We start from the raw sequence: 18,473 nt of genomic DNA, 5'->3' as shown, positions 1-18,473 counted from the left end.
CCTCTCTCCTACTTCCCCTCCCTCGCTGACTATCTCTCCCCCTCCCTCTCTCTCTTTTTCTCTCCCACTCTCTTCCCCCTCCCTCTATCTCTCTCTTTCTCTTTCCCTCTCTTTCTCTCTCTTCCCTCTCTTTCTCTCTCTTTCCCACTCCCTCCCTCTCTCTCATAGAGAAGGTGTCTTTGACTCTAGAGCTGCAGGAACAAAAATAGCTATTATTATCATTATTGTATGGCGCTGCTAACATTTAATACATCATAACATCTAAAAATATATTTTTATATTTCCATTATATATATTCTGATGGAGTTTAACGTGATGGCTACACATCTGTTCCTGGTCTCTCTCCTCTCTTCCCTCTTTTCCACCCACCTATCCTCCCTCCCCAATTTGTCTCATGCCAACTGGTCGAGGCAGATGGCTGCCTATGTCCTCTTCCAGGTTTTTCCAGTGTATGAGAGTTTTTTCTCTCCACAGTCGCAAAGTGCTTGCTTGCTGTGGGAACTGTTGGGTTTCTCTATAATTTAAAGTACTTAAGTGCTGTACAAATACCAATATAGAATTGAACTGAATTGAATTTCAGCTCTAATATCTAAATTTCCTGTTGCTATTAGTTGCATCTGTACCTCAGGGGCGGCTCCTGGTACAGGCCACATAGGCGGTTGCCTAGGGTGAAAAATGCCGAGAGGGCGGCACAACAGACTGAATTATCATGACGTTACACAAGCAATGTAAAACAATATATTAACGTCACACCATCATCCTCTAACCCCGGGACGCAACGGAGGTAGAAGCGCAGCGAAAAGCGGTCCGCCTCATTTCCTGCCCATGTTCGCACCGGCAGCGTAATGCCGAGAAGAACCGGTAAGCGCCGCGGCCACACACACACACACAAGCACATAATCTCCTGAGGGGGGTGGGGGTGGGGGTGGGGGCGGCTACATCCTTACGTAGGTCAGTCACCTGTGAAGACCAGCAACATTTACCCCTGAACCAGCGCGGAGAAATGCGGTCCGAACTCATGGGCAAGTTTGGCAGGCTGTCTTGTTGGCAGGACTTTAACCACCTATTCATTGCATAATGTCTAATAATATTTACATTTCAAAACAAAAATGAACCATAACCATTTCAAATTAAATATATTTAAAAAAAATTAAATAAAAATAAATTAAAAAATTAAAAAATAAAAACAACTGCGCGCGCACATCCTGCGCAGAAACCTACTGCGCAGAAGCGCATTGCGCAGGAATTGCGTGCGCAGCAGAGCAACCCTGCTGGCTGCTGGGTTCCTCTGCTGCTCTTGCTTGGTTTGTGCAGCTTGTGATTAACTAAAGCTGTCCATAAAAGAAAATCTTTATTATCCTTCAAGGGCAATTTGATGTACAACCAGCAACTAGTGCATGAAAAAAATAAACCAATATATACAATGTAAATAAAACACAATATAAAAAGCCTATAGACTAAGTAGCAGGGGAAAATGAGCTTTTAATAAATTAATTGATACGTCGACCAACAAAAAATTACCCGTCAACTATTTTGATATTCTAGAAACATTTCATTATACTTTGAAAAGCGGTCCGCCTCATTTCCTCGCCCATGTTCGCACCGGCAGCGTAATGCCGGGAAGAACCGGGAAGCGCAGCGGCCACAAACACACACATAAGCACATAATCTCCTGTGGGGGGTGGGGGGTGGCTACAGAAAATTTCCTTCTCAAACTTTTCTGTTTACACCTTAATCATAATATAGCTTAAAAACCCAAAGCAAAGAATTAAATCATTTCAACATGCATCAGTAGACATTCAATTATCTGAAATAATTTTAATAAAACATGCACTTGTCAAAGTGTAGAGGTGCTATGTCTTGAAAAACAACTTCGGATTCCTATCACTTGTGCACATGTACCAACTTTCTGGAGGCCAAGTATGAATTACGAAATGTGAGAATGGATTTAAAAAAAAGAACTGTACTTGTGTAACAGTGTATTGTATATAGGTGCATCATTGTCAGCTGTATAGCCAGTTACAGTTTTTAAGTGCAGTATTGAATTAGCTTGGACCCCTAAAGAATGTTTGTATTAAACTATGAAATGGTCTCAATTTCCTTATTCGCCTTCCTTCAATGTTTCGCCAGCATCTAAACCCTCCTCCTGGATGGGCTCCCTGTGTGAACAGACACGCTGCGGTGACAGACTGCTGTTAGAGTCAAAGATGAATCAAAAAAAGATTAAATTATCAGGTGCACAATTCAGAAAGCACCACAAAGTAGAGGAGGAGAAGAAAGAACAATATAGAGGTAAGAATCACCCGGATTGTGGACATCGTTAATGTTTATTTTTGTCGACATGACATGATATGCTATCAGTACAGCTGATTTCAGACTCTTTATATTTTTGTTATATATTTTTATTGTTTTTTTATAGCATACAATTTTGTCTGCCACTGTGTGCATCTGTATACAGTCCAAAAGTTATTGTGGATGCATGATAGTTTGCGTGTGTATGTTGGGGGGCGCCAATTTGAAATCTCGCCTAGGGGGCCAACATTGCCAGGGCCGGTCCTGCTGTACCTGAAGCCATGACAGAGGGGGAACCCAGAATAAGTGACACGTTTAACACAAGGTGCTTTGATTTGAGGTTTGACCAGCAGAGGGCAGCTGTGCATTGGTCTGTGTATTTATTCCACTAAGTAAAACCAAAACTACATTTTCATATGAATAAACCAGATGTCACTTTGGCTCTGAGGCATTTTCATTTAAGGGGAATGCTGAATATTCAACAGACAACTTCTTCGGATGTACAGTCTCAAGTTATGTGGGATCATCATCAGAGATATAACATTGTAAATAACTCTCAGTGCACTAACACACAGTGTGGACAGTGTACACTACAGTTTATTCAGGGAGGGGGGGGAGGATGCTCACATCAAGGTATGAGGTGACTTAGATTGTTCGCATGGTAGCAGAGAGACGGAAAACATTTTTTATTTTATCCTCAAATAATTATACGGTCCTCGAATTAAAGAATAACGACTACAAGTCCCTGTAGTGCATCAACCATGGATGTTGCTTGGTGCCTCACATTAATAAGAAGAGTTAAAATGTGCTCCAGGCCACTCATTCAGTAACTGAAAATCTGAAACAGAAATGTTCTCTTCTCATTTATTAAACAGTCTTCATGGTAGTCACAGTTCTTCCTCTGCCTGTTCCAGCTCCATCCCTCTGCCTGACCCATTAATAACTTACCCAGAGTTATTTGATTGGGTACTTGTTTTGGTTGTTCTCCCTCGCTGCCTCAGGGTGGTGATGTTCACCTATCATGTGTACTTTCTCCTTGTGTCTTGAGCTGTAGCTTGTGCCTGCTAAAAGGACAAGAGGTTCTTCAAGCCTACTTAAACAAGATTCCTGCCTTACCTCTTCATTGAGACTTCCGAGGCCTCTGTGTCGTCCTGGCCGATTGGGCTCTGCAGAATGAAGGATCATTTAGTTCAGATTGGATCAGTATGATCGTTGTAAATATCTACTGAAAGCAAGTCCTGAGACAATAATATCTGTACCCCTGCTCACATTGGGTACCCAGGTAATATCACTGTATTGCATTTCATTTGATGGTTCAGGTTAGTCAGCTTGGATGGAGTTGGTTTTGATTTTTTTGCGGTACTCACCCATTGATGAATTCAAATGAGGTTGATCTGGACTGGAGTCTGTTGTGTCTCTACTCGTCCTTGGGAGTGACAAAGCAGTTTCAGAACGGGCACAACAAATGTTCTACAGTAACTTTCTTCTCAGAAGTACTGATGTGATAAAACTCTCCTCTGCAGTTAATCATTTTTGTCTCAAGGGCAAGGCCTACCTCAAATATGAAGTGAATATTTAGAGACTTATAAACACGTTTTTTTGTGGAGATGAAGAAGAAACTCTATTTTTACTGTTAGAGCAGGTCATATTTTACACTTTATCTCTAACTCTGAAGAAAGAAGAAAATGTACTACTTTACGCTTTACGCTTAACTATCACAGTAACTACTGAAGCAATGGCTAGATTCTACAATAGAGTTTAGTTTTCGTCTTAAACTTTCTCCCTCCGTAGCCTCCGGCCCTTTAGGTCTTAATATATATAATGAATTATTTAAACGTATCTGCTCTGATACAACTCTGTGTATGACTTTGGAGAAGAACTGAACAAACACTGAAGAACCGAAAAGCTGCTTTTAATAATCACGATGCAGATTTTAAGATCCTATTTCTTTAACTATTTACAAACATATCTTCTTCCTTTAAAACAAAATTTTTATGACTAACATATGATGAAAGACATGTGTATTGCTCAAACCTTAATATATGAAGAATTTCCTTTTTTTTTTGTCTGCCAGGCATGTGCAACCAGCTCTTATTGTGGGAGTGGTAGAGTTGATGTATTCTGGCAGTTGTGGATCAGAAGGTAGAGAAGGTCATGCACAAACTCAAAGGGTCATAGTTCGATTTCCAGCTCCTTCAGTCTGCATGTCTAGGGTAAGATACTGATCCCAAAATTGCCATCGACATGAATATGAATGATCCATGACAGCATGGGACTTGTACTGTCAACAGCTTTAGGTGCTTGATTATAGTAGAGATGGGCTATATATATACAGTTGCAATTAGAAATATTCAACCCCCTCACCTCAAAAGACATTCTAGTGATGTGGATGACAGATAATTTCCATAAATGACAAAAAACCTCATTAAACAATAAAAGATATTTATTGATACATATTTGAGTTATTTTGACAACAGAAGTTGACTTGACTTTGAAGTTCAAATGAAAAATGTAACTCTTTTAACACGTGCATGTGCAGTATTATTCAACCCCCAGCTTCAGTACTTTGTGGCGCATCCTTTAGCTTTTATAACTTCTAACAAACGTTTTCGGTAAGTGCGGACAAGCTTCTTACACCTCTCGATTGGAATCTTTTTTCATTTTTTCATGTGCAAAAGCCTCTAGCTCAGTGATGTTTGATGGCTTCCGTGCTGCAACTGCCTTCTTTAAATCCCACGAAAGAATCAGATTTAAATCTGGTGACTGTGAATGCCACTCCAGGATGTTCCAGGATCTTTTTCTCAACTAAGCTTTGCTGGACTTGGAGGTGGGCTTTGGATCATTGTCTTTCTGGAAAGTCCAATGATCACCAAGGTTATATTTGTCAACAGAAGGCATCACATTCCTCCTTAAAATGGCCTGGTATTTCTGGGAATCCAGGTACACGATCAGGATTGCCAGTTCCTCCTGCAGAAAAACAGCCCAACATCATCAATGACCCACCATCAGGCTTGACCTTGGGGATGGTATTCTTATTTTCATAAGCCTGGCCTTTCGCATGCCAGACAAAACGCTGGTCCATACGTCCAAACACTTCCAGTTTGGTTTCATCAGTCCATAGAACTGTCACCCAAAACTCAGTAGTCTTATCCAAATTCCTCCTGGCATATTCTAGACGACTTTTGATGTTCCTTGTGGTCAAGAGCTGAGTGCGTCCTGGAGTCCGGCCATGGAGTCCTTGTTTATTCAGTGCACGTCTTATAGTTGCCACTGAAGCACTTGTACCAGCCTTCATCAGGTCATCCTGTAGGTGTCTTGCAGTCACACAGGGGTTTATCTGAGTTGTTCTGACTAAGTTGCTGAGGACCCTTGATGAAATGTTGGGCTTTCTTCCACGGCCAGGCAGGTTTGAAGCTGCTCCATACGTTTTAAACTTCCTTATAATGCTCCCAATGGTGTCTCTTGGAATATAATTTTTGGGGAAATCTTCTTATACCCAAGGCCCTTCAGGTGTGATGAAATCATTTCCTCTCTCAGCTTTTGTGGAAGCTCCTTTGTCTTTCCCATGATTGCAACTCACCTTGAATACCTTCATGGGTGGGGTTTATATATGCATCACAGCTGAAGCAAATGAAGGATCATTATAGAGTTCCCAAAGGCTTAATTATGGTTCAACTCCACTTTAGGCCATAACAACTGTCAGACAGTTTTAAAAACAACAATATTATATAGGGGTTGAATAATTGTGACATGGCTATCTTAACAAAATATACTGTTACACACAAATACTACATCATGCATTTTCTGTGTTGATTTTATGTATCACTCAACTCATAAAGAAGTAATCCGAAGCAGAATCTTGCTCTTTGAGAAAACTGTAATTGATAAATCCTTAAAATCTTTGGGGGGCTGAATATTTCTGATGGCAACTGCATTAAGATGTCCAAAAGGTGGGAGACAAGACAATCTAGAGGGGACGTTTAAATCACTTCTGAGGTTAATGTAAATATTTTATTTTCTGGTAATATAGATGAATGTGTAAATTGTATTATCTCGAAGAGACAATGATTGTTTGTGCTTTGTTTGTAACAGTAGGGACACAGTGACATTCAGACAAACTCTTCATCATCATTTATTTCTGTACAAAAGTCATCAAAGAAATTCATCACTTTACAAGCCCAAGCCACATATACAACACATCCATTTGATGTACAGTTAAAACAAACCACTATACCATATGAGTCATATGCATGTATGCTATGAGTGTCTGGGATCAATTTTTTTAAATGGAGCTCTATTTCTTACATATAGTATACATACAGGACAGTAATAACATTACAACTTAAAATATGTCCCTTGTAAATTTGGATCAACTGTGTCTGTACAATAAATAAGTATAAAATATATCTCTTAGGAATCTGTGGATTTTAAAAACACACGAAACATACAAAACACAAAATTACTGCAACGACCTCCGAAAAAAGACCAGCTATTTCGGCAATGGGCGGGGGAACTTTTTTCATGCCAGATTGGAACAAAGATTTACTTGTCGCTTTGAAAGGGGAAATTGCACATTTTAAACTCCCTGATTTAACATTCATTAGATAATTTCATCTTTTTTTTCATTGTTATATTATAACGGGCCTCTTGCTGGTTTACTCTAAAAACACAGACAAATGGATCACAATCACTGAAAAAAGTAAACATCACAATATCAAGTGAGCGAGAGCTTGGAATGAAACGGAACACGTCAACAACCACTGGTCTGGATCCAAAGCAAGGAATGTTTGGATTCTTCTCTTTTCTTTTATTAAACAGAAAGCCAAAAGGGTAAAACTACTCAACTTGTACATGTGTCACATGTCACAGACCTGCAGGAGAGGGATGCTCACTGACGCATGTCCGGTATACATGTGTTTGATCAGCTGGCTCCACTGATATTTGCTCCCTCATATTCATTTAGCTTTGCATTTGCATCATAAATTGCCGAGCAACTATGGTTGACATTGTGGAGGTCCACTAAACAATTGGTCGGTAGTTACTATCGAGATACTATGAATGATTCAGGTAATTGTGACAGAGTAAACCGGCCAACCCAGTCTTCTATGAAGTACAATCATACATAAGTCTTTGTATTAGCAATATATGTTGACTTCCTCTGTTAAAATCCAGGAAGTAATGAAATAAACAATCAGAGAGGGATAATAGTTCAATTTTGTTTGTTTACACTGGTGTGGCTGCTGTCAAATGACCAGAACGGACTGAAACCGCTTTAAGGTGTTTTTTATCCAACTGCTTTTCTTGTAATGTAAAGAAGGAACATCTTTAGCAAAGAGCTTTTAGTGAAGATCTTTACCCTGACCACTGAAAGACAATACAACCCTTGGGTATTTTAAAACCATGCAAAAAGCCTCCTCCTCCTCCACCCAGACTGAAAAACATACAAACAAGCCATTTGTAGTCCTTTTGTTTTAGCTTTGCATTTCAGTATCATTTTGCAGGCCAACCACAATATTCATACACACAACAAATACGTTTTTATAGTTGTAGTACTATTGTAATGCCTTGCATTTTGTGGTTGTTTGCTTGAATTTCCAACAAGAAATATTGTTGTAATATACAGTAAGTAACTCCCACTTGATTCAGAGGCTCTGGCTCTTGAGATCTGTGACCCCTTGTGCATCTCTGCCTGATTTACTCCTTCAATAATCCATCCATGACCATGATCTTCCCCTTTAGGTAACAAAATAACTTGATACATAATCTTTGGTTTCCAAACATGTATATAGGAAAGCTTTCCAACTAAAACCACTGTAACTGAATATTTTGCAGATCAGTTGACCGTAACTTTGTGGGTTGTATGAGGTTTTCCTCACAATGTTTTCTCCATCCCATCCATTATCCATATGCTATATCCTTTGAGTGTCGCGGGGGAACTGGAGCCAATCCCAGCTGATATGTTTACTGTTAATACAAAATATTTGCATATGATTGTTAGAGCCTCTGCTTTCATCTGTAACAGAGTTTGCTACTGGTTGGACAACATATCCTAAAACCTTATTACATCTAACCAATCAGGAGGGCCTTTTTATATCCCCTCGAAGTGGATGGAGCTTGTGCATCACGCTTGGCTGGAGTGGGATGGCCAAGCGTAATGCACATAATGAAAGACCAAGATATGCAGCTGCTTTGCAATGTATCATACAGTTAGTTAGCCTCACAAATCCAATGGTTAATTTAGTTGGCAAGCTAACATTATGTAAACATTGTAATGGTAGTGACAGTGTCCTTTCAGAAATGGAACCAGGTCACTCAAATCATATAATGTCTGTAAAGCAACAACCATGATTCTTCAAACCCCATTGGTTGTTCTGAGCCATTATTGCTACAGAGCTGAAGACTTCCAATATGGCTACCGCGGGGTATGTTGTCACTTTGAAGCGCTCTACTGATGGTGGGTGTCTTATGTGGATACAGTTCATCATGGGCAGTGCTAGCCGCCAAACCTAAAGAAAATACACCACTTGATCCTGGACCAATAGCTTGGAGCAGCTGATTCTTCCGTGCTGGCAGTGTGCATGTGTTTGTAAGTGTGTTGGTGCATGTGTATGTTTTGGGGGATATGTGTATCAGTATTTGGGGCCTACATAGTCTCTCGGCTCTCTTGTCAGGCCCCTCATAGTTTCATCTTGTGCACCACAGGGACAGGCAGGACCTGATGGATCTTTGCACGGTCAGCGTTCACCTCCAGATTGACCCAGTCAGGGTGGAAGGAGCCCTTGAACCCCACAAATGCCAACTTATCTGCAGGGAGGCAACATAACATTAAAGACGAGAAGAGTAAGAGAACAAATCTGAGCACATTAACCTCTAAACAGCACAGGGGTATCATATGTGTGTGTGTTGGGGGGGTGCACTCAATAATGTTGCAAAATATACATCATACAGGCTGGTTACTGCTAAAATATTGTAGCTTGACCTATGGTTTTAAAATGTACATTTTACGCATTTTGTTAAGGAACCAACTCAAGTAGATACAACTCTCCTGATGAACTGACTGAAAAGACAACCTATATGCTCCACTTGATCATATTGATCTCAGAAGCCTTTGCTACAGATGTAGGTGCCTACCTTTCAATTTGATGCTTTTGTCTGCTCCAAGTCTCTCCAGAACTTTAGTCCAGGATCCTCTGATAATCAGACGGCCCTTAGACGTCATGAGAACGATGGAGCTAGAGAGAAAGCACATCTTCATGTGTAGCTGACAGTAGCTGCTTGTCTCATTTGAGCTCCACGTGTATACTGTATACTGTGTGATGAAAGTCATGTGAAATTACATTTAGTGTCGCTTGACAGCAGTTACTTACCCATCTCTCAAGCCATTGATGTAGTTGTCTATTTGTGCCGGGATGCCCTGCAGGATTGAGTTCCTGAAGCCTTTGCTCTCCACTACCTTCCCATCATGCCCATCAATTACTGTCACCTGCACCCCATCCTCTGCTTGGTACAACTTCCTACCATTCACCTGGGAAAACAGAGTCAGAAAGTCACACTACAGCTCTGACAGCACTGCACACGTAAGTAAAATCAGAAACTCAGCAGAACTGAGCTTTTCCTCTCCACAGTCGCCAAACTGCTGCTCTTTATCGGAACTGTTGGGTTTCTCTACAAACAATGTTAAAGTCCCGACCTTCAATGTAAAGTGCCTTGAGATAGTGTATATTTTGATTTGGCGCTATACAAATAAAATTTAATTTAATTGAACTGCCATTGAATCACACAGATCATATGTAATTTATAAGTCCTTTATCAAAATGGACTGATTGTGTAGTAAATTACTCCTGCGAAAAAACAACATATCAACCAGTAAAACAGTTTTTAGGTGAGAGCTAGTTGAGATCAAGTCAAAGACGAAGATAGTGTCATCTGACAGATCCCTTTATTTTCTTTTTTTAAGTCCGTTACTACTTGCACACTTTTATCAGTTTGTCTAACTGTACTTGGTTTGTTTACTTAAGCAAGTTTACAATTTATGCAGTTATCCACGCATGAATCAATCAAACCAATAGCTGTTCAGTAACCATAACCAGTGGTCAACACCCACCGTGGGACTGCATTAGACAAAACATACCTCAGTAAAGGCAAAGTCTTCCTTGATGTGGAAGAAGCGAGTGTTGTAAGACTCCAGTTTGACCTCTAAGAAGTGCTCTGGTGAGTGCTGAAAAAGAAATAGACAAAGAGCAACAATTAACATACAGAGAGAATTTTTTAAGTTAGTTCTCACTCTCTGCAATTATAGAGCTAAACAAATGATACGAGATAATCACAGCTTAGAATAAGATTATATTTGTTCCCTGATGTAAGTCACTGAAAAGGTCTTTCTATAGTATTAACGGTTCAAATTGATCCAGACCCCCATATGTTGCTATTCTGAATTATTCCTGAGGAGATGGCGGTTCCCTGAGGGGGGTCAAAGGGTCGTTGCTTTCACTACCCTCTTGGCTCGTCATCTGATACTTTTGAGGTGAAAGAATGATGCCTCGCCCTCAGTCCCCCACTGGATAAAGGAAGTGCTGTTTAACCCGAAGCTTGAAAATATCCGGTACACACCAAGGGGTTCCGAAAGGACACTTGTGAAAGTGTGGAGATCTTTTCTGATATTCTTTGACAAACCTTCCACACAAGTACAGGAGTTAATAATGACGTTATTATACCCTGACCCTTGACACACACCTGCGGCTTCGGTTTGACCTCTTAATTAATTTCACGTCACTAAGTGCCTTGAATAACAATGGTTGTAAATTGTGTGTTCACTTCAGACATGTGCATACCATGTGGTAGCAAGGGGAGCTGGTGTGGCCAACTGAGGGACGGCAGGGGGAGAGGATGTGCGCTGTGGGGTGGGAATGGTGTTCTTCTTGGTTTGTGTGTGTAAATTGTGAAATTCAATAAAAATGACTTTAAAAGAAAGAATAAGATTATATTTGTAATGATTGCTTTGAGGAAATTAAGGCCGCAGGAGATTCAGCAACTGCATAGAACCAAGCGGAATATTACGTATTAAAATAAAGATACAGCCAATAGACCATTAATCACAGTGGAATGCATTTCTTAAAAACAGGGTATGTGCATAAATATCCCAGAATCCGAGTTAAAGTATGTAAACATGCTGTGCCAAATTAAATAAACAGAAAGAAAGAAAAAAAAAATATATGTATTATGCATCTAGGAAACAATCAATCCAAGTATTCAATGTTAATTTTGAATAATTAGTTAATTAACACAGACAGTATGTATCAAATGACAAAATAATGGAAAAACCGTACAATATGCCCACACAAAAGTATTCCCCACCTTGGGGGAAAGATTAAAATGTAACACACAGATCTACTCTCTCTGGTTATGTCTTCTCTGTTTGTTTTAGAGCATAATTTAAGACTTTAATGATCACCTTCAAAGTTATTATTTGTATGTATTTATATATTCTGCTGAGATAAATTGAATAGCGATGAATCGTCTTACACAGCAGTAAGTGTTTAAAATTAGTTCATTTTTTTCTCCTTTTTTTGCTCCCAAAATGTTTTATTTGGGATACCTCTGTTTTAGAATATAATACACACACAAATCCTCCTCCACTGTGTCTCACCAGCCTGGCGTTAGGTATCTTTCTGGGCATAGGTACATCCACAACGGGCATCTCAGCGTGTCTGGGGTAGGCCTGGGCCATGCAGTTGCTGGGCGGACTGCCTTTAGGGATGATGGCTGTGATCTTCACCCTCTCACAACCCTTGATGGAGCAGAAGGCAAACTGCTCCCTGTCGTTATGGGCCTTTACCTTCAGGAACAGCAGGCTGCAATCCACATAGTAAATTTATGAATCGTACATTGCCTCTGATAACTGGCAATCATAGAAAATACAGTGACATGTTGAAACTCACATTTATCTTGGCTAACATATATGGTGACTGGAAATATAAGCACATAAAGTCATTTAAAAAGGGGAGCTAAGCCCCTGAGAAGTCAGAGGACCAGACATTTTATTTTGTATAGAAATACATAATTTGTTGAGTTGTAAATATCCATCATAGCTTACTGACCCACTTCCTTCCTCCTATAACTGTACGTACTGCACTGAAGCAGTAATCAAGTGTGTCCACTTTCCGTTTGACCTTCAAATAAAGTCATTTAGATTACTGGTATAAACTGTTGGTTTTGTTAAGACCCTTTCTGGTCGATTAACTTTAGTTTCTTGACCTGTTGTAGACCAGATCTCATCAAACGCGATGTGGGAATAACTACTGAATCCTCATGTATTATAGTAGTCAAGACTTCTTTCAGAAGTTGGTATGTTGTTGTGTTGTGTGTCTCACCCTGTGTCTTCCTCCCAGTAGTAGTATCCTCTGATCAGGTGGGAATGGTTGATCTTCTCTCTCTGCGTCGTCCTCACAAAGACGCCAGTCTTGCGGGTCTGTTTGGTCAGGCGGTTGTGGATATCGGAGATGATGGTGAAGTTGGTGCTTCGTGGGTAGCAGAGGCCAACATTGATCCAATCATTTCTGACACACAACAAAAGAGTCACAAAAATAATGATTAATTTCACAATAAAACCTGTCCTCAGATCCAAAAGTAACATCACACATGAGTATTCCTCCCTTCATCTCATCAAGTAAAATATCTTGTGACTTGGAAAAAGAGTTGGACAAATGAGTTGATCATTTGATCAATAGTAAACAACTGATGTTTGTGATTTATAGAAGAACAATAGATTGTTGGCGGGACAAAAATAAATGTCACCATTGATCTAGCGCAAACAAATTGTAATCACTCCGTTGGTTGTAGACTTTAATTGTTTAACTTAACTTAATTTTCTGACTCATCTTCAAAAGGGTGTTTGAGGGTGAAGACTTGGCCTAATGGTTCAAATTAGAATTACGGTCAGTTCAGGGTTTCTTAGAGTTGGAGTTAGGCATTAAGTGTATGGATATGTGTGTGTACTTCAATTGGAAGAGAAAGTCTCAAATAGAAAGGAAGTGGCGCTCCAGCAACAGTGTTGAAAATCTCCTAGACTGGAAGAGTAGTGTTACAGAATATAAAAAGGCTCTCCACAAAGCAAGAGCTGCCTATTATTCAAAACTAATAGAAGAGAATAAAAACAACCCCAGGTTTCTCTTCAGCACTGTAGCCAGGCTGACAGAGAGTCACACCTCCACCGAACCCAGTATTCCTCGATCCCTAAATTGCAATATCTTTATGACCTTTTTTAATGATAAAATTCTAACTATTAGAAATAAAATCAATCATCTCCTGCCCTCAATTGGCACTAATACCCTCCCAACAATAGAGATCTCAGAAACGGCTGAGAATCCTTCCCATTATTTAGACAGCTTCTCTCTGATCACCCGTGATCAGTTTACCAAAATAGTCTCAGGTTCTAAACCAACAACCTGTATTTTAGATCCGATTCCAACTAAATTACTTAAAGAAATTCTGCCCCTAATAGATAATTCGTTACTTAACACAATCAATCTGTCATTATCATCAGGTTATGTACCACAGTCTTTTAAAATAGCTGTAATCAAACCCCTACTCAAAAAACCCACCCTAGACCCAGAGGTTTTAGCAAATTACAGGCCAATATCTAATCTCCCCTTCCTATCTAAAATCTTAGAAAAAGTTGTAGCCAATCAGCTGTGTGAGTTTCTCCAGGAAAATAATATATATGAAGACTTTCAGTCTGGGTTTAGAACCAATCATAGCACAGAGACAGCCCTGGCAAAAGTCACTAATGACCTTCTAATAGCTTCAGATCAGGGACTTGTGTCTGTCCTCGTTCTGTTAGATCTCAGTGCAGCATTCGACACAATTGACCATCAAATTTTATTAGAGAGACTAAAACAGTTAATTAACATTAAAGGAACGGCCTTAAACTGGTTTAAATCTTATTTTGCTGATCGCTCCCAATTCGTTCAAATCAATGATGAGTCATCGGTGCGCACCAAAGTTAACCATGGTGTCCCACAGGGGTCTGTGCTCGGCCCAATTTTATTCTCATTATATATGCTTCCACTAGGAAACATTATCAGGACACACTCGGTAAATTTTCACTGTTATGCGGATGACACCCAGTTATATTTGTCAATAAAACCTGATCAAAGTAATCAATTAACTAAACTTCGAGCATGTCTCAAGGACATAAAAACCTGGATGACCCGCAATTTTCTCTTATTAAACTCAGATAAAACAGAGGTTATAATACTCGGCCCTAAACACCTTAGAGATACATTATCTAATGATATAGCTGCGCTAGATGACATTGCCCTTGCTTCCAATGACACAGTCAGGAACTTGGGAGTGATCTTCGATCCTGATTCGTCCTTTAATAGTCACTTAAAAGTAATTTCTAGGACCGCGTTTTTCCACTTGCGTAATATCTCAAAAATCAGACATGTCCTTTCGCAAAAAGATGCAGAAAAACTAGTCCACGCCTTTGTTACATCGAGACTGGACTACTGTAATTCACTATTATCAGGCTCCAGCAGTAAGTCGTTAAAGACTCTGCAGCTGGTCCAAAATGCCGCAGCACGTGTCCTGACGAGAACTAAGAAAAGAGAGCACATTTCTCCAGTATTAGCATCGCTACACTGGCTTCCTGTTAAATCTAGAATAGAATTTAAAATTCTCCTCCTCACCTTCAAGGCCCTTAATGATATGGCACCTCTTTACCTTAAAGAGATGTTAGTTCCATATCAACCTACTAGAGCACTCCGATCCCAGAACTCAGGTTTACTTGTTGTCCCTAAAGTCTCTAAAAGTAGAGTAGGAGCCAGAGCTTTTAGCCATCAAGCCCCACTGCTGTGGAATAATCTCTCACTTTCAGTTAGGGAGGCAGACACGCTCTGTTCGTTTAAAAGTAGACTCAAAACCTTCCTTTTTTATAAAGCTTATAGTTAGAGCTAATTTGTGCGATGTTCCAAATTTGATTAAATGGCAAAAACCCCTGATGATGCTAAGACGCACAGGGAATTTATGACACAAGACACACGGAGCTTCTCTTTCCTGCTTCTCCTTCCTTTTCTCCATATTTATCACATCAAGATAATTCTTATCTGATCAGTACATGTTACTAACTTGACCCCTTTCCCGGAGTTTCTGTGCCTTAGCGCCCGCGGATGCAGGGCCACAGCTGTGGCCGCACCATGGATTATGATTGTGGATCGCGTGTCGGAGGTCGCAATGGTGGATCCAGTTCGGTGGATTCTGTATCGTGCCAGCTGATCGTCGTTGTAATGGAGGATCCTTTGTCGCGTTGGCATCGGATGATGAGGGACCACGACCGAGGCGGCAGCTGATAATGGATTCTAACTGGCGGCGGTGGACAATGACTGTGGATTATAGTGGATCCATCCTGATGCTGGATCGTGGTCTTGCTGCTGGCCAGAGACTGTGATTGCAGCGGGACTGCCTGACACATAGTATTGAAAAATGTTTAGCCTAATGGATGCTGCTAAAAATCCTGATGATGTTTTCTTACACCTGACATCTATTGCACTTCTGTCCGTCCTGAGAGAGGGATCCCTCACATGTGGCTCTCTCTGAGGTTTCTACATATTTTTACCTGTGAAAAGGGTTTTTAGTAGTTTTTCCTTACTCTTGTTGAGGGTTAAGGACAGAGGATGTCACACAATGTTAAAGCCCTATGAGACAAATTGTTATTTGTGAATGTGGGCTATACAAATAAAACTTGATTGATTGATTGATTGAAATAGCTTTTAAACATGGCACCAAAGCTTTATTCAGAAAAAAGGCTAGAATAACTTAATTGTATTCAACCAATCTCCCCCCAAATCCACGATCGGTTAGTATAGCCTTAAAATAAGACAGCAGCTGTTTAAAAAAATAAACAAGTCATATTTCAGCTCTTTCTGCAGAGAATCAATCTCACTTGCTGTATTCGTGCACAAACTGTAGATGGGGTCACTGGTGTATGCACCATCAATGGAAATATACTGTTTTGGTTCTACACTGTCCATGTCAGGGTGGATTCAGGCCATAGGGAATAGCTGACGTGCTTGAAATGACGATCTTCCTTTATGCAGCTTAAATAGCCGAGGGCCACACTGTTTGAAAGGAGGAGCACAAAGTGAGACTCGCCTTTCTGTGGTCAACCCTTGTAAATAACAGGAGTGAGAGGAATGAGCTAACGGCCTCCATCAGATTACTTTCCTCATCTGAGTGGCCTCAGGAGCTGCCCTGCCATTTACAGAAGTCCTTTACGTAGGATTAGTGAGGAAAACAAAATGAATCTTGTCAGCTAACTTCCCCTGCCATCACCCACAACACTTTATTTTGTTTATGTGCTCGCTCCCTGTATTTTCTCTTTATAACTGGGTAGCAATTCAACCACTTCATGAAAGATTAACTCATCAGTATACTTCTAACAAAGGGCTTTTCAGAGTCTAAGACACCCCTTCGCTTTCCGTATAATTGAATTCTCGAAACAAGAGTTGTGCTCATGTAACACAGAAACTGGCCAAGTGGAGTGTGTGAGTAAGCAAGGTTTGAACTTCTCTCTATGCCAGAACAGGGCGGCTGTGCCTCAGGAGACAGAGTGGGTTGTCCACTAAGTGTCCTTGGGCGAGACACTGAACCCCAGATTACCCCTGATGACTGTGCCACAGTGTTTGAGTGATATGTGATAGAGAAAGTGCTGCGCATAGATGAATTGTATGAATATGAGTGTTAATGAATGAATAGAAAACTGTAGCATGATTTGAATGGGAATCTAGAATGGAGGAGTGCTATTTAAATACAGAGCATTTCCATAAATACTTGTGAATTCATACATAGTCAGAAAACACTTGTCCAACCAGATATTTGGATATATCAATTCAGACAATTTGACTTTGAATGAAAAACTTGGCAGATGTGCTACTGAAAAACCAGGAAGTGCAATGTTGACCAGGAAATTGTTTGGATGAGGAGGTCAAAAATACAGACAAATAATCTATATAAGCTCTTCAACAATGACTGAGAGTTGTATGACAATTGTGCCATGGATTGTGTTACAGGACATTATGTGATAATAAATTCTAAATGTTGGACTGAGCAGAAGGAAGCATTGTGAAGAATGATTCTAACACTTTCATCTTCCATTGAGGGAAGTGGATGGTTGTGTGCAGGCCACCAGAGTTTAACCACTGACTGTGACCATGGTTTGTCTTGCATACCACAATTGTTGATTACACAAAGCCTTGTGATAGCCGTGCCAGTAGGTGTGGGAGCGGGCTTTACCCCTCAGCTCCCTCTGGCATCACAAAACACTTGACACAACTTTTCCCTACACAAGCAGTTATACCGCCGGGGCGGCTGTGGCTGAGGGGTAGAGTGGTCGTCCTCCAACCTGAAGGTCGGCGGTTCGATCCCCAGTCTGAACCATCTGCATGCCGAAGTGTCCTTGGGCAAGATGCTGAACCCTGAATGGCCCCCCATAGAATAACTAAGTGCTGCAAATAGATGCACTATATGAATGCGTGTATGAATGGGTGAATGTGAAACTGTACTGTAAAGCGCTTTGAGTGGTCTTCATCAGACTAGAAAAGCGCTATACAAATCCATTTACCATTTACCGCCCCAACACCTGTACCCAAACTTTGATATGTGGAATTGGTGGAGTTCTCCTTTCGATGTCCCAGCATCCTTCAGCGAAATAGATCCTATGATTTCATCTGAGCACATATAAACACGAAAGTACTTCGCTCTCTTCTAACTGATCCCTCTGAAATGTGGAGTGAAAGACCTGACTCCTCCTGGCTACAATCCTAAAGCCTGTTGGATCTCTCTCCAAGTATTTTCATACAAATGGGATTAATGGCACATACATTTTCCCCCTCACAAACAGGTATGTTTTTGCTTTTTAGTTCAGAGCTTGTTAAGGCTTGGAAAGTTCTTTGATACTGCATGTGACAGTTGTGGGGAACACTACATGAGTGAAACAGCTAATACCCTGAAGAAGTGACAGCCTATTGAATCTGCTTTGAATCTTCCTCTGTGTCTATAAGGTAATTTATAAATAACATTGCCTTTTCCACAACACCAGAGCAAAATCCAGCATCCACTGGAAAGAGGTTAAAGGTCAGCAGGAGGCAGTAAATTGCTGGAGAAAGATGAGGGTGTCCACATCT

At 40.4% G+C, this 18,473-nt stretch overlaps 1 protein-coding gene across 1 annotated transcript in view; it reads right to left on the bottom strand.

The window, feature by feature from the left end:
• Positions 1–8,908: 8,908 nt before the first annotated feature.
• The window catches only part of cemip (cell migration inducing hyaluronidase 1), an 82,950-nt gene continuing 73,385 nt past the window's right edge, over positions 8,909–18,473 (bottom strand). Inside the window, exons 23-28 of the mRNA XM_061068128.1 lie at positions 12,663–12,848; positions 11,939–12,143; positions 10,424–10,510; positions 9,660–9,817; positions 9,424–9,524; positions 8,909–9,096 (exon numbers count right to left, since the gene is read on the bottom strand). Of these exons, the coding sequence (XP_060924111.1) occupies positions 8,969–9,096; positions 9,424–9,524; positions 9,660–9,817; positions 10,424–10,510; positions 11,939–12,143; positions 12,663–12,848 (865 nt within the window). The 3' untranslated portion in view covers positions 8,909–8,968. The remainder of the gene's footprint in view (positions 9,097–9,423; positions 9,525–9,659; positions 9,818–10,423; positions 10,511–11,938; positions 12,144–12,662; positions 12,849–18,473) is intronic.

The sequence above is a fragment of the Limanda limanda genome, chromosome 3 (genome assembly GCF_963576545.1).
Source record: "Limanda limanda chromosome 3, fLimLim1.1, whole genome shotgun sequence".
In the NCBI taxonomy this organism is placed as follows: domain Eukaryota; kingdom Metazoa; phylum Chordata; class Actinopteri; order Pleuronectiformes; family Pleuronectidae; genus Limanda; species Limanda limanda.
This window is presented reverse-complemented; position numbering and strand designations above follow the sequence as displayed.